General features: G+C 44.4%; 1 protein-coding gene across 3 annotated transcripts in view; it reads left to right on the forward strand.

Moving 5' to 3' along the window:
• GRID2IP (Grid2 interacting protein) overlaps positions 1-16771 on the forward strand; it is a 211705-nt gene extending 194934 nt beyond the window's left edge. For all 3 annotated transcript variants that reach the window (XM_073636502.1, XM_073636501.1, XM_073636500.1), the window contains 5 exons: positions 2078-2164; positions 4489-4618; positions 10758-10876; positions 11056-11220; positions 16044-16771. In XM_073636502.1, coding sequence (XP_073492603.1) covers positions 2078-2164; positions 4489-4618; positions 10758-10876; positions 11056-11220; positions 16044-16115 — 573 coding nt within the window. In that variant the 3' untranslated portion in view covers positions 16116-16771. The remainder of the gene's footprint in view (positions 1-2077; positions 2165-4488; positions 4619-10757; positions 10877-11055; positions 11221-16043) is intronic.
• Positions 16772-17226: the final 455 nt, after the last annotated feature.

Here is a 17226-nt window from a genome sequence, read left to right on the forward strand (position 1 = left end):
GGCTCATAGCAGGGCTTCCTACATGTCTAAACCAAAGACCCAAAAAAGGAACTTGTTTCTGTCATTGGAAAATTGTTACTATCATGACCTAATACTTTGTTTGTGCCTACCTTAAAGAGAGCTTTATGAAAATGATCAGGGAATCCACCACTCACCTCTGCACCTCTTGTCCACCACTTACCCTTGCACCCCACTTCTACCACTCCTCATCTCTACATAGGGTTGCCACCTGTCCAGTTTTGACCCGGACGGTCTGGGTTTTGAATGATGTACCCGGGTTTCCTTCTGCCTGAGACCCGGACACCAGTGCTGCTGACAGGGGGTACCGGCCTTCTGTAGGGGGCCCCAGCACACAGGGGGACCCGGACAGCAAGGGGACCAGAGCGGCAGTGTGGGAACAATTACAGAGGAGACAGAAGGGAAGGAGAAATAGATGCCAGGTAGCCGCTGGTGCAGTAGTTTTTCTTAAATTAAATGTTTAAAAACAATCTGTATTGCACTCACACAGTGTGACAGAGTGGTAGGCATAGATCACAGTCTGTGAAGTCCACTGCCAGCCTTCTCCTGATCCAGGCTGTTGTGATCACTGAATCACTGAAGGATGCCGCTATAAGGATACAGAGAGCCACGGGAAACTCCAGTGAACTGTCAGATAGCCTGGGACGCTGTGACCAATCAGAGCGTTTCAGAGGCTTAACCACGCCTCCATAATCAGAGGCTGACAGCTCACTGGAGTTTCCCGTGGCTCAATTTGGCCACACTTACTGTTCATTGTGGCGCACTGAGCTGCATTACTACTCTCCTTGGGGCACCCAAAAGTATCCCAGGTCTTTTACATCTTATAGTGTATACCAAAAAAATAAAAAAACACGCTGTGCGCCACTAAAGTGTTCAGGTTTGGCCTGAAAAAAAAGATGGCAACCCTACCTCTACAACTCTTTTACACTGCTCACTTTTGCATCTCCCCCCAGCAATTCCTCTTACACTAATTACCTCTCCATCCCCCTGCATCATTTTTAAACTGATCACCACTGCACCCTTCTTACACTGATCACCTTTGCAACTCCCACACCCCTCATACATTGATCAGCCCTGCTTCCCTCTTACACTGATCACTTCTGCACCCTTCGAACACTGCTCTCTCTTTGTTCTAAGCTAGGCGATGCTAAGCCGGGTATTAGAAAATGCCATCACATTAGCTGTTTACTGCAGCCAAGCTATCTATGTCACTGGACTGCCTGTAACACCGTCAGGATGCTATGCTAGGGGGCAACTCATGCAAAACAGGTTCTTGACCCAATTTTTGTTGGGAACCATTCCTAAGTTTTGCCCTGGAGCTGCCTATGTGTTAGCCCAATATGAAAGCAGTGGGTATCCAAACCCTAATGCCCCGTACACACGGTCGGACATTGATCGGACATTCCGACAACAAAATCCATGGATTTTTTCAGACGGATGTTGGCTCAAACTTGTCTTGCATACACACGGTCACACAAAGTTGTCGGAAAATCCGATCATTCTGAACGCGGTGACGTAAAACACGTACGTCAGGACTATAAACGGGGCAGTAGCCAATAGCTTTCATCTCTTTATTTATTCTGAGCATGCGTGGCACTTTGTGCGTCGGATTTGTGTACACACGATCGGAAATTCCGACAAAGGATTTTGTTGTCGGAAAATTTTATATCCTGCTCTCAAACTTTGTGTGTCGGAAAATCCGATGGAAAATGTGTGATGGAGCCTACACAAGGTCGGAATTTCCGACAACAAGGTCCTATCACACATTTTCCGTTGGAAAATCTGACCGTGTGTACGGGGCATAATAGGGATTCTTCAGTCAAGGAGCAACTTCAGTACCTACAACAGTAACTAAGAATCCGGTTGATGGTGGTGCTTCCCTTGTGCCTTACTATATTTATTAAAAAAACTAAATATTTTATAACAGTTTTATTGTATAAAGTTTTCCCCTATGTATTGTGTTTTTGAACAACCCAAGTTCTTCTCCATATTGTAATTAGTAATTGTACACATTGATAAATTGGAGGCTTTTTATAATTGATATCAAACGTGTTTCTAGTTTGTTTTAGCTATGGGGAATTATCTGAACGATGGACAGCCCAAAACGAATAGAACGACAGGTTTCAAGATCAACTTCTTGACAGAGGTATGTACCACACACCATTATTTTAGCCATGGGTTTGCATTGCGACCAGAAATGGTGCTCCCTAGCAGGAGTACAAGAAGAAACTTCTAAATCCAGAATTATAATATTGACGTGCCTGTTTGTCAGACTTATGAATGGAAAGGGACATCACTATTTCTAAATTGGATATAGACAAGAAATAGAATCTCAATAACTGTGAGAGAGTGTTAGCTACTGAAAAACTCTATGGAACCTTTCAGTACATGCATACAAGACATGCATAAAAGGTCTAATGGATGTCCCATAAGCACCTTCTTCAGCCTTTGAAGAAAAGAAAAAATTGTATTGAGATAAATATGTAGGCTGCCATTGCTAACTTTATTTTGTAAATGATAGTTGTATGGCTGTTTGTGAGCCTAACACTTAAAGGAGAAGTACAGCTAAAGCTTGTTGGGCTGTACTTCTCCTGTGCATCACAGGAGTGCAGTTACTTTTGCACTCCTGTGACCCATTTTCAGCTGACAGTGGGTTGAAGCCTGCTGTTGGCTGACGTCACAGAGCCTGACCAGGCTCAGGCAAGATCGTGACAGTGAAGTCCGGACCCACCCTCATACCTGGAGCGGCATCCAGCTAAGCCTCTCAGCAAGCCACTGAGAGCCTGAGCTGGCAGCTCCCGCCCCCTCTACAACCCAGCGAGGTGGGGGGGGGGCAGAGCAGAGAGCCGGTGACAGACAGTCACCAGCTCTCGGCTCAGGGAGCCCTGAGAACCGAGCGATCTGCGTTGTTTGATAGTTTCTCACCTTCAGAGCTGGCGGGGGACAGATGCAGCATCCACCAACATAAGTATGAATCTGAAAAAAAAAAAGTCCATACTTCTCTTTTAACTGAATCACTGACCCAGAACCAGTGTGCACATCAGGAGTTCATCTGTTTCAAGTTCTAGGTTCAAAGTTGGGTTGAAAAAAAAAAGACAAAATTTGTTCCAGTGGGGGAAAATTTAATTCCTTCCTGATCCCCCAGAAATCAATCTGGATATTCCTCATTTAAAGAAAGCATTATAGTCAGAGCAAGCCTGAAAAACTGCATTTTCAAAAAGAGACCAGCAGTAGAAGACTCCATGTTTCACTCAGTATAGGTTTCCTTTTAAATTGACATCTAGATTGTGAGAACCACTACCTAACCCCTGACCTCCCTGTGCCCCTGTTTCCTGCACTATATCCCTTTTTTCAATGGTTGGTGATGTCATGGGTCTTTCCTGCTTCCCTCCAGTGGTTTGTAGCCTTTAAGCCTAGTACACATGGGCTGAAAATCTTGTGACATCGGCCAATTAAAAAAAAAAAACAACAACATTAAGCCCAGTGTATGGCAGCCGGTCCAACAGAAGCTGGCCATTCGGACCTGCATGCTGGAAAACCAGCAGCCGACCTGCTCCGATCAGTGCTCTCAGCTAATGGCAGAGAGCGCTGACCCGTGTGTGCTGGTGAGAGGAATAGTGCCCCATCATTGGTGTCTGTGAGAGAGATAGTGTCCCATCATTGGTGTCAGTGGGAGGAACAGTACCCCATCATTGGTGTCAGTGGGAGGAATAGTGCCCCATCATTGGTGTCAGTTGGAGGAATGGTACCCCATCATTGGTGCCAGTGGGAGCAATAGCGCCCCATGATTGGTGTCCATAAAAGGCATAGCCCCCATCATTGATGTCTGTGATAGGAATAGTGCCCCATTGTTGGTGTCAGTGTGAAGAATAGTGCCCCATCATTGGTGTCCATAAGAGGAATAGTCTCCCATCATTGTTGTCCGTGAGAGGAATAGTGCCCCAACATTGGTATCAGTGGGAGGAATAGTGCCCCATCATTGGTGTCAGTGGGAGCAATAGCGCCCCATCATTGGTGTCCGTAAGAGGAATAGTCCCCCATCATTGGTGTCCGTGAGAGAAATAGTGCCCCATTGATGGTGTCTGTGAGAGGAATAGTGCCCCTTTGTTGATGTCAGTGGGAGGAATAGTGCCCCAAGGGCCACATCTGCCCTCCCTCGCCGCAGTTTGGTGAGAAAGGAATTCCTGTAGCGGACAACTCAGGAGTGAAAGCGAGTATTGCAATGAAAGCTGCTTTGTTTGTTTTTGCAAGTCTTGGACTTTGTATTTTTTTTTTTAACTAAACCTCCACTTTAATTCATTGCTTCTTCTCTTTCCGCAAGTGAGAGCTCTAAGCCTGTTGTGCTGTATTTAAATACATTGGTGGTTATATGGGCCACACTTACCCAGCTGCAAAATAAGTTTGTGAATACTCAAAGTTTGGGTGCATTGTAAGCGTCTCTAAATTGGTATGTTTGGATGTGTATTACAGCTCAATACCACCAAGACTGTGGATGGGAAGTCTACTTTTTTGCACATACTTGCCAAATCCCTCCGCCTGCATTTTCCTGAGCTGCTAAGCTTTGCCAAGGATCTTCCTACTGTGCCTCTTGCTGCCAAAGGTAATCTGCCAGTCTAGTGCCCATTTTAAAGCAGTGCTTGCTAAACTTGTCCTACAGAGGCACCAACCATGTATTGCAGGTAACCTCACATATGAGTAGGTAATTAGTATCTCAGCATTACTGATTAATATTTGTGTGACTAACCACAAAAAAATAAAATACCTAAAGCATGGGTGTCAAACTCATTTTTATTGCAGGTCGCATCAAACTGTGCCTGTCTGATATGGTTCTATGCTTGTGTAAACTAGGTCTAATGCTAAATCAATACTTTCAACTGCTGTTCTGATGCAGTGGGAAAAATTACAGACACAAGAAGAGGAATCGGCCGGATGATCTGTTGTCAGATTTCAGTTAGGTTGGCTATACACAGGCAAATTGGACCACCAAACTCTTTGATTATCTTAGCTGAGGCAAGCAGATTTATGTATTTGTCATAAACTGGGATGGCCATTTTGGACAGATACAGGAATATGGCTGGTGTGTTAAAGTCCTATATTGTGTGGAGGATAGTTTAAACAATTGTACAAGATCCTACCACTGCATCCTTTTTAGAGACATCCAGTATCTGAAACGATATGGCCTTAAAAGTTAAAAGGATATGTAAAGGTTCTTTTTTTTTAAAACAAAATGTCATACTTACCTCCTCTGTTCAGTTGGTTTTGCACAGAGTGGCCCCAATCCTCCTCTTCTGGGGTCCCTCAGTGGTGCTGCTGGCTCCTCCTCTTCTCAAGTGCCCCGTTGGAGAGCCGCTCTCCTTTAGGGCACTCGTGCGGGCTCGATCCCTTGTCCTGCTGCTGTGTCCATTGACACAGACAGCAGGACTCGGCCCTGCTCCTGGCTCCCGCGTCAATGAATTTGATTGACAGCAATGGGAGCCAATGGCTGCGCTGCTATCAATCTATCCAATCAGGACCCGAGACAGCGGCTGGAGCTGGTGTGCTCGTCCCCGTCACTGGAAAGATCGGGTTCAGGTAAGTAAAAGGGGGGCTCTGGGGGGCTGCTGCATCACAGGAGGTTTTTTACCTTAATGCATAGAATGCATCAAAGTGATTGTAAGGGTTAGTTTTTTAATTTTTTTAAAATAACAAACATGTCATACTTACCTCCACTGTGCAGCTCGTTTTGCACAGAGTGGCCCTGAACCTCGTCTTCTGGGGTCCCCCGGCGGCTCTCGCACCTCCTCCCCACATCAGATAACCCCCTAGGAGAAGCGCTCTCCCAAGGGGGTTACCTTGCGAGCGCGCTCCTGAGTCCAGTATTCGGCGTCCATAGCCGAATGTATGACTCGACCCCGCCCCCCGGCGCCCGTGTCATTGGATTTGTTTGACAGCAGCGGGAGCCAATGGCTGCGCTGCTATCAATCTATCCATTCAAGAGCCGAGAACCCCCTGCAGAGAGACATTGCATCCCCGCCGGGTCAAGTTTCAGGGCTCAGGTAAGTAAAACGGGGGGGCTGGGGGGGCCGGTCACTGCCAGGTGTTTTTTCACCTTATTGCATAGGATGCATTAAGGTGAAAAAACCCAAAGGTTTACAACCCCTTTAATGTGAAAAACCCTGAGGGTTTACAACCCCTTTAAATGTGGCCCTGTTATTTTTAACCAGCGTTTCTCAACCTTTTTTTCAGTCGTGGCAGGCTTTAAAAGTATACAACTTATCAAGGCACCACAGTCTAAAATGTAAAAAACTTAAATGTTACTTATTATTTGGATGCCTGGGCCAATGCACACAACAAACTTGATGAAAATAAACGTCACTTCAGAGGTTCTCCCTTCATGTCATTAGTGTTTATTTTGTCAACGAAATTAACACTATTTTAGTCAACTAAAATACAACTAAATCTAAAACAATTTAGATGACTATAATAAAACTAAAACATAAAATGACATTTTAGTCAAAAGACCATTGCCCCGTACACACGATCGGAAATTCGGCCAGCAAAAGAACGATGGGAGCTTTTGGTCGGAAAATGCGACTGTGTGTATGCTCCATCGGACTTTTGCTGGTGGAATTCCAGCCAGCAAAAGATTCAGAGCATGTTCTCAATTTTTTGGTCGGAAAAAGTTCAGATCGGAAATTCCGATCGTCTGTACCAATTCTGACACGCAAAATTCCTACGCATGCTCGGAAACAATTTGACGCATGCTCGGAAGCATTGGACTTAATTTTCTCGGCTCATCGTAGTATTGTACGTCACCGCATTCTTGACGGTCGAAAGTTCAGCGAACTTTTGTGTGACCGTGTGTATGTAAGCCAAGCTTGAGCGGAATTCCATCGGAAAAACCATCCAAGATTTTTCCGACAGAAATTCCGCTCATGTGTACGCGGCATATGACTAAAACTGAATTGAAATTTTACGTCAAAATTAACATTGGTTATATATATCAGAACGGCTTAATCTGTGTCTGTAGTGCATGTTCAAACCATCAATAAAAAACATGTTATTAGATTTTTACTCCAGAAGTATAAAATGAGTTTGGAAATTCCAGATAAATGTTTAAATAATGTATTCAAATTTCACTAAACTCATTAGATTTTAGTCGACTAAAATGTAAGAGATTTTAGTCGAAAGACTATGACTAAAACTACGTTGAAATTTGATGTCAAAATTAACATTGCATGTCATAGTTCCCCCAATACACGAGAGCCTCCTATCACATTAGAGTTGCCCCAATCATCTAGTCTCCTCTCCACATCAGAGCCCTACCTTTTGACATGAAAAAAAGGAGGTTGAAGAGGTGGACTTCTGTCTTCTCGCTACATGCTGCCTCAAGCCATCCCTCATCACCAGTGCAAAGAATGAAACTGTGCGTCCTGGCCCTAGAGAGTCATTGGTTGTTATGAGGCTGGCAGTCAGCCCACCCACACCTTGGCAACTCATGACACTGATCCAGGGCAAACTGGGTCCTATGATCGCGACACCCCAGGGGAAACCAGACAGCACCCGACGGTGCCACAGCACCCTTTTTGCAAAAAAACGCTGTTTCAAAGCAATGTTCTGGCCCCATGTATGGACATGTTTGGACATAAATCCTCATGGCTTCTTAGTCCACTGTAAACTGATAGCACAAGTCCAAGGAAATGTGAGAGTATTTAAAACAAACCTGGTATTGGCTATGCAGAGCAAACTGAGAGTCAGCCCCTCTAAGTGCACATACCCACACCCCTCCTCTGCTTGCGTCTTCTGCCTTGAGTGATGAAAAATATCAGCAGTATGTAGTGATTCATTTGAACATGACAGCACCCATACATGGTGGTTGGCCACTTCAAACACACAGTGGTGTTATTTAGGGTGGGGGTCACAACTGGGAGCTTATACAAGGCCCCCTCGCTTTCCTCTTCAGATAAGTATTATGCCCCGTGCACACGATCGGACTTTCCGACAACAAAACCGTGGATTTTTGTTCGAAGGGTGTTGGCTCCAACTTGTCTTACATACACATGGCCAACAATTACGAACGTGGTGACGTACAACACGCACGACGATCCAATAAAAAGGAAGTTTAATAGTCATGTGATATCTCCATTACGAACGCTAGTTTTACAGGACCGAGCTCTTCCGGCTCATACTTGATTCCGAGCATGCGTGGACTTTTGTGTGACGGACTTGTGTACACACGATCGGAAAGTCTGACAACGAAAAATTTAAGAACCTGCTAGCCATTTGTTGGCGGAATGTCAGACAACAAATGTTCGATGGAGCATACACACGGTCGGACTTACTGCCAACAAGCTCACAGCCAACATTTGTTGTCGGAAAATCCGATCGTGTGTATGCGGCATAGGAGGTGTGTCTAAAAAGTTTAGTGAATGGTATCAGAAAACAAACACAACAGAAGATACAGTCTCATCCCCTGTGACAACGGTTCGCAGAAAGGATAGATTCTGGTCACACATGATAATGAAATCCCCAGACGTTTCCATCCGTTTTCCTTTCTTTTCATCTGTCCGCTTGTGCGGCACAAACCAGGAACAGATCTTCCGCTTACCCAAATCTTTGCAGGCGATGGTGCGCACCGTTTTCTTGCTAATGCCCAATTCCTCCGCAATCAATCGTAGAGTCAGTGGCCGAGATCTCATGCCAGCATTTGTCGCTCTCGCTTGATCGTGTCTGGGGTTCTGCTTGTGGAAGGCCGACCTGAACCCGAACGTGGCTATCCTCAGTCGTTTCCTTCCCGTCGTGAAAGCTTTTGAACTCATCGTAAATACATTTTCTGCTCACGGCTTCCATTCCGTACACTTGCACCAACATTTCATGCGTTTCCGTCTGTGTTTTCTCCAATTTGTAGCAGAACTTGATGTTCACTTGTTGCTCCATTGTACTGTGACCCTACCTCTCACACTGACTATGTTTGACTGCCTGCAGCGGGTTTACCCCAATGGTCACATGTACTCCACGCTAGGTGACGCTTCCTAAAGTGTCTCTGGATAGCCATGTGCATGCCCTCACACCTGGGCCATGTTGCCGTTGAGATATCGGACCATTTACCCAAATATTTTAGACACACCTCGTAAGCAGCTGACATTAACATGGACCTGTTGCTTTGCCCTGCACTGGAAAAGCATAGCTTCCCATTTTCCCAAGATACAAGATACAAAACAAAGCCTCCACGATATTTAACATGATTCCAAATGGACCCAAGATAATTTATCCAGCTTTCTTTCCTTTTGCTTATCTTGAATGGCCTTTTATGATTTGTGCAATTATTAATCAGCGTTGGTTAAGATCAAAAGATGGCCGGATCCCCTGGTGTTGGTAACTCTTTATTGCCAGATGCTTGTGGCTTCATCTGTGTTAGGATTGATAAAACACAATGGGATCAATATTCGGAAATGCAAATGCTTTTGGCTAAAGTGGGATAATTACTATAGATTACATCAAGGGTGCTAAACCATTTGAAGAGTAAGGGTGACTTCAGTGATTTTGGTAACCGGTCGTGGGCTACAATGAACTGTAGGGGTTTACCGCCCACCAAACTGCAAATGTAAACAAGCCCTTACTGTCCTGAGCCCCTTATAAATCTGCTTTTACACTTATGCACTGCGGTTTACAGCAAAGTACATCTGCAGATTTTCCTGTGGATTAGCTACACTGAGCCTTAAGCCTCGTACACATGATCAGATTGTTGGCAAGGGATTGTCTGTTGACAGACTGTTGTCCTAAAATCTTACTATTAGTACGCTCCTTTTGACAATTGTTGTCCAACTTTCTGCCAACAAATGTTGGATGACATGCTAGTAAATTTGCGGCGGACAACAGTTTGGTGTCAGATTTTCTAATGGTTGGTACACATGTCCGTCACACAAAAGTTGAAAGTACAAACACGCTTGCTCAGAATCAATGCTCACTAAACACGAAATTAGCAGAAGGGGCCCAAAGGGTGGCGCTCAAGAGCTGAAATTCCTCGTAGTACGTCATTACATTCGTGTTTGTTGGTCGACAATTGTGTACTGTTAGTATGCAAGACAATATCCAGGCACACGCCCTTTTGACAAAAATCAGAGGCTCGGTTGGCCAACAATCGCATTGTGTGTACGAGGCTTTAGATGTATATTACATCTTGCAGGTGCACACCAAATCCACAGGATATAATAGAAGTCTATGACTCGGTGCAGCTAACCTGCAGGTGCACTGTGCTGCATATGCGGATCAGTGTGAAAGCAGCCTAATAACCCTTTTTTATAGGTGCTAAAATATGCCCATTTCAAAACTGCAGCGTATATGATGTTTAATACACTGACTTTTTCCTCTTCCAGCTTCTGCTGGCATCACTCTCCAGGCTTCTAGAAAAGTCCCAGGCGAAGTGCACTTTGTAGCACTCCGCCTTGGGATAGGAGCCGGCACAACAGAGGAAGCAGCGGCTTATGCGGCTCTTACTCCCTCCATCTGCTTCCTCCACTGCCGGCACAAGCTCCATGCATTCTGATGTTCTGGGATCACGATCTGGGCTTGCTGACCCACCATTCCAGAATATGGGTCTGGTTTGAGGTTGCAGGCCACATCAAATGGCTCCATGGGCCACGGGTTGAGCACCCCTGGATTAAAAAAAAAAGGTCTGCTCAACTTTTACTGATACTACTATTGTGTAAGTGTCTTGTCTGACCAAGAACTGTGCAATGTACAATTTGTTTCTCTTCCAGTGAATCAGAGGTCACTTACCACCGACCTGAGTGACTTACATGTGACTATCCAGGAGATCAAAAATACCTGCAGCCGTATGACCAGCTCGTCTGAAGATAAGTTCTCCCTCACTATGAGTGTATCTTTTGCCACCGCATTCATGTTTGTGTGTATATGGACCATTTTCCCACTAAAAGTAACAGATCTCATGTTGCTAGTTTTTGCCTTTGCTGTAGTTCCAACCATGGTTCCACTTCCAGGTTGCCATGCTCCTGTCTACTTAGCATCTCCATGTATGATCCTTATCCGATTGCTCAGACATTTCTGGAGAACACTTTCCCCTGTATGCAGAGCCTGGACACCCTGCAGCATCGGGCGATGGAAGATTTCTTTAAAGTCTGTTCCTACTTTGGAGAGGATCCCAAGGGCTCCACCACTGAGGCTTTTTTTGGAATATTTGCTGACTTTATTAGCAAGTTTGAGGTAATGAATTGTGACCATTGTTATAAACTAGGCATGTCAAACTGGAATAAATTTAACAGGAGCAAGACCTTAAGGACCGGGTCTCTTTCTGAGATTTGTCGTTTACAAACAGTTTTTCATGCTAGAAAATTACTTAGAACCCCCAAACATTATACATTTTTTTTTGAACACCCTAGAGAATAAAACGGTGGTTGTGCAATACTTTCTGTCACACCGTATTTGCTCAGTGGTCTTACAGTAAAGTCAGCCCAATTTTTTTTTTTATATTATGAAAGATAATGTTACGCCGAGTAAATTGATACCCAACATGTCAAGCTTCAAAATTGTGCCCGCTTGTGGAATGGCAACAAACTTTTACCCTTAAAAATCTCCATAGGCGACATTTAAAAAATTCTACAGGTTGCATGTTTTAAGTTACAGAGGAGGTCTAGGGATAGAATTATTGCTGTCGCTCTACTGATCGCGGCGTGTGTGGTTTAAACACCGTTTTCATATGCGGGCACTACTCAAGTATGCGTTCGCTTCTGCATGCGAGCTTGTCGAGACGGGGCACGTGTAAAAAATGTTTTTTTCTTATTTATTTTACCTTTTATTTTTTATTTTTACAGTGTTTTTTTTTTTTTTTTATTTGTAATTTTTATTCCTAATACAAGGAATGTAAACATCCCTTGTAATAGAAAAAAAGCATGATAGACCTCTTAAATATGAGATCTGGGGTCAAAAAGACTTCAGATCTCATATTTAGACTAAAATGCAATTTAAAAAAAAAATGTCATTAAAAAAATGATTTAAAAAAATGGCCCCTTAAGAGCTGTGGGCGGAAGTGACGTCGCTTCCACCCAGCAATTGTATGGAGATGGGTGGGGGCCATCTTCCCCTCACTCGTCTCCATACCCAGCAAGTGACAGGAAGTGATTGCCTCCGCCACTGCCGACGGCTCCGGTAAGCGGCGGAGGGCACCGGATCGCGGTGGGAGGGGGGGCCCCTCTCCCTCCACTGATAAAAGTGATCTCGCGGCAAGTCCACTGCAGGGACCACTTTTATCTTGTAGCGGACCGCCCGCTGAAGAAGAGGATACCGGGGTTATGGCAGCTTGCTGCTGCCATAACAACAATATCCTCCTTCAAACAGCCAACGTAAAACTGCGGCAGGAGGTCTGTAAGTGATTTTAAAGAGACCCCTGCATCCAGGCCATTAATTTCAAGAGCACCTCTCATAAGATTGTGGCCATGCCCCCGTAGAGGTTGCTGATTACTGTGGTTCACCTGACACCCTGCCCAGCCAGAGAGGTGGTGAACAAAGCTGATGCGTTTCAAGGGGTGTCCCCTCTTCAGGGCTGGACACCTCTCGAAGCGCATCAACTTTGTCTGGACTTTTCATTCCATGACTGATACTGGTCAGCGGACCATGCTGAGTGCAGCATCTGGTGGACTTTATATATTTTGCTTGCCACATTCATTCCATTTGTAAGTATAATGTATACATTTTTTAAAGAATAAATTGTCGGAAAGGTAATGCGCTAGGCTGGTGTGCTCTCTGTTCCTTTCGTTTTCTGTTCCAGCATGAAGTCCCTGTGCATAAAGCCAGCAACGTAAAGACATGGTCTGATGAGTTTGGTCTAGACGCAGGGGTCTCCAAACTATGGCTCTCCAGTTGTTCAGGAACAACAATTCCCATCATGCCTAGTCTGTGAACGGCAGAGATATACAATGCTTAATGGGATGTGTGGTTCTGCAACAGCAGGAGGACCATAGTTTGAAGATCCCTGGTCTAGAGGAACTCAAGTGTCCTGTACAGATTTCTGACCTTAACCCTACTGAACACATTTGGGATGAATTGGAACTCAGATAAAGTGTGAGGTCTTCTCATCCAACATCGGTACCTGACCTTGCAAATGCACTATTGACTAAATGGGCACAAATTCCCATAGACACACTCCAAAATCTTTTGGAAAGCCTTCCCAAAACAGCGGAGGCTGTTATAGCCGCAAAGAGAGGCTAAGCCTAAATTAAGGGCCATGGTTTTGGAATGAGATGTCCAGCAAACTCAAATAGGTGTGATGGTCAGGTGTCTAAAAACCTTAGTCCGTACAGTATATTCTGAGTCATTTGTATATCTTCCTTCCCTACCTTCTGCATGACTTCACAGATCACAGGGCATATGAAAAAAAAAGACATCCCGCACAGTTCATAGTATGATGCCTTGTAGTTGGGGATAGTTGTTCCAGTTGGAGAAGCACACTATCATTAGCACTTATGTCCTCTGTGGAGCAGCTGTACTTGAAGAATTTATTTAAAGCTGTTTAGATCTCATTTTCGCTGAATGTTTAATGGCACAAACATAATCTGACTGTGAAATGATAATTCCTGTCTTTCTGGACTTTGGTTTATTACGTAATTAAACCTTAACCTCTTTCTAGGCAAGTACCATGTATATTATTATTGTTGTTATTATTGTTGTTATTACAGGTACTTTCTATAGCACAGACAATTTTACACTTTGGATACTGTACATTCATATCAGTCCCTGTCCTTACAATCTAAGGTCCCTATCTCACATTCATACATTCACATACTGGGGAAAATTTAAACAACAGCCAATTAACCTACCAACAGGTCTTTGGAGCGTGGGAACAAACCTACTATAAACAATCCTGAGCCTCGGTTCACACCAGAGGCGGCACGACTTGCAGGTCGCCTCACCGAGGCAACCTGCACACGACTGCCCGGGCGACTTGCAAAACGACTTCTGTATAGAAGTCTATGCAAGTCGCCCCCGAAGTCGTACAGGAACCTTTTTCTAAGTCGGAGCGACTTGCGTCGCTCCCCTTAGAACGGTTCCATTGTACTGAGCGGGACGCTACTTGTCAGGCGACCTAGGTCGCCTGACAAGTCGTCCCAGTGTGAACCGAGGCTAAAGGATTTTTCTTTTTAAATAACAAACATCTCTATGCTCAAGTATGGTAACAATGGAATTGCACAGAGCGGCCCCGTATCTCCTCTTCTCGGGTCCCCTGCTGGCTATCCTGGCTTCTCCTCTCTGTCCAGTGCCCCCACGGGAAGCCCCAAAGCTTTGCCCAATCTGGGCGCAGAATGCACTGTGCAGCACGCAGGGCATTCTGTGGGGCAAACGCCCGCGAATACCCTGCAAATTCGGGTGTTCCCCCGAAGCGGGCGAACAGCCAATGTTCAGCCCAACCTCATGCTCAGGCCAAACTGTTCCCAACACTACACACCACCAAAGACCAAAAGTTGCTATTGCAGTATTTTCAGTAGCACAGACCACAGCAATGCAGGTGCACTGGGAAGGTGTTGTAGGATGTTATTCTGAATTAATGGCACCACATTGCATCAACATATGTAATGGTGCCCTAAGTGCTTAAAGCGGTAGTAACGTTTTTTTTTTTTTTTTTATTTGTACTTACAGGTAAACCTATAATAACACTTACCTATAGGTATAGTAAATAGCTCCTAAATGTGCACAGTTTAGGAGATATTTACTTTAGTAGCAGCCAGTGATGTCACCAATGCATGCACTCTCAATTGGCGGTATGCTGTCCATGGAGAGAGTTGTGCCGCGGCCCTGACTCCTACATGCATGTACTGGAGTGACGTTGATGGGGCTCAGCCATTCAAATGGCCAGAGCCCACAAACCGGGAAGACCAGGTGAAGATGCAAGCCCTGTCAGTGGTGACAGTGCGCTGCTGGAGGGCTTTGTTTTAAGGTAAGTCTTTCATAATGTGCTAGTATGTAATGCATACTAGTTCACTCTTGTCATTTGATTGGTAATCTGGTGATCCCGGACTCCTTCTAGTGATGCACAAGTGTTGTCTCTCACATACATGTGGGGTTGATTTATGAAAGGCAAATAGACTGTGCACATTGCAAAATGCAGTTGCACTTTGCAAGTGCAGTTGCTCCAGAGCTTAGTAAATGAGCAGAAGCTCTGCTGACTTCCATCATCCAATCATGTGCAAGTAAAAATGCTGTTTTTTTTTTTTATTATTATTTTCCTTGCACATGATTGGGTATTCTTTGCAAAGTGCAGCCTTACCTCATTTACTAAGCTCTGGAGCAACTGCAAAGTGCACAGTCTATTTGCCTTTAGAAAATCCACCTCATAGAGTGTGTCAATGAATAAAAAAATGGACAAATCACATCAATGCATCACACAGATGTGAACTAGCACCTTATAAAACAATGACAAACCATTCCCAGCTCTTTCCAGAACAGCAAACATACCAGTTGATCCTGCCAGAAATCTTAATAGCTTATCACTTCCTGTGCTGTGGTGCCCCTGCTAAGCCCTGTGGTTTCGCCCACCAACTGCTACTTCACTACTGTGTCTTGTAGTGAGGTAGTTGGCAGTGGAAGGTACCACAGAACCCAGTGGGGTACACACTTTCCATTGTACCTCTAAGTATCAGATAACTACGGTGGCCATACTGTAGCTCATGAACAGAGCAAAGATCGGAGTTACCAATTGCTGGGCAGGTAAGTATTAATTAATTAATAAGTATTAATAAGTATTAATAACTGTTTTTTGCAGTGTGCCTCTATCTCAGGGGTCTTCAAACTGCGGCCCTCCAGGTGTTCAGGAACTACCCATCATGCCTACTGATGTCTGTTAATGTCAGAGTTTTACAATGCCTCTTGGAATGTGTAGTTCTGCAACAGCTGGAGGGCCGTAGTTTGAGGATCCCTGCTCTATCTGATTTTCATTATCATAGTGACAGTAGAACTTTTAATGGTAGAATGTTTGCGCGAGGTAGCCATGCCCTATAGATGAGTTCACCTTTTCTTTATGTGTTTCCTCTGTCTAGAAAGCCTTCAGTGACCTTCAGACAGGTGACGCTCAGTTGGCTCCTGGGAATCCACCTCCTCCGGTATGGTAACACACGATGTGCAATAGAGGACAGTGTTACAGCAATGGCGGTTCAGCCGTCATACCATCACCATATTGTGTGCTTTCTGCATTGAAGAACAGGAGCCAATGATGACAGCACAAAGTTGAGCAAGATATGGGAACAAACTGGCCTCTCAGAGGGCTGCCACCATTTTGGTTGCTCAACAGCAGGGAGGGCCAGATTTTGGAAACAAGTTCCTAAATTGTTGATGATATAAGGAACATTTTATAGAAAAGGAAACATTCTCACTAGCCAGGAACTATATGAAGTTTGTCTTAATTCTGTTATATTCCCCCCGTGTATTATTGGACCACAGTGCCCGTTTTCTGTGGATGTCTTGGATCTTGTCAAATGTTGATAAGTTGCCCTGACATCAGCTTCTTCCCTTTTGACCAATCAAACTTCCTTGTTTTTACCAAGCCTACACAATGCAGTATTTTATCCAGCAAGAGAACTTGATTCTTTGATGCCATTGATAATGTGGTGTCCATATCCGATCAGTTACAGTTCATGACAAAATCTGTAGTAGTTACCGACTCTTCCAGCATAGCCTTCCTAAAGCTGAATTCCAGGCAGATATACATAAAACAACAATCAAAACAGTTATGCAATCATTTAAAATGTAAATTATTTTTAAATGCAAATAGTGTAAGTACATTTGTCCTGATAACAAGCCTTGTAAAATTTTATGCATAGCAGCACTCGGTTTGGGAGAGTACGGGACAGCACGAGGGGCCAATTAGGCTCTGCTGCATACACATGTGCTAAGAGGCGCAGGAAGCAGGGTGATGATGTCATCAGCATGCTGTTGCTTTTTTGTTGTCCAATCAGCATGATAGGGGGCGTGTTCAGGACCAAACTGTGCTGTTGTTTCAGTGGATGTCCAGGATCTAGTTTTGCCCTTTGTCAAGGAATGGTGGAAGTGGCTGAACAAAGTTACAAATAATCTGGCAGGTAAAATATTGAGCCATTTCCATGATATATATTTAAAATGTAGGATCTATCTGTGCTATAAACCAGCAGTTCTGGATTCACAGTGAGTTTCTAGAATATAGAGGAATATATAATGTGAATGGCTCCAACCACTGTACCTAAATAT

The sequence above is a fragment of the Aquarana catesbeiana genome, linkage group LG06 (assembly GCF_042186555.1).
Source record: "Aquarana catesbeiana isolate 2022-GZ linkage group LG06, ASM4218655v1, whole genome shotgun sequence".
NCBI lineage: Eukaryota > Metazoa > Chordata > Amphibia > Anura > Ranidae > Aquarana > Aquarana catesbeiana.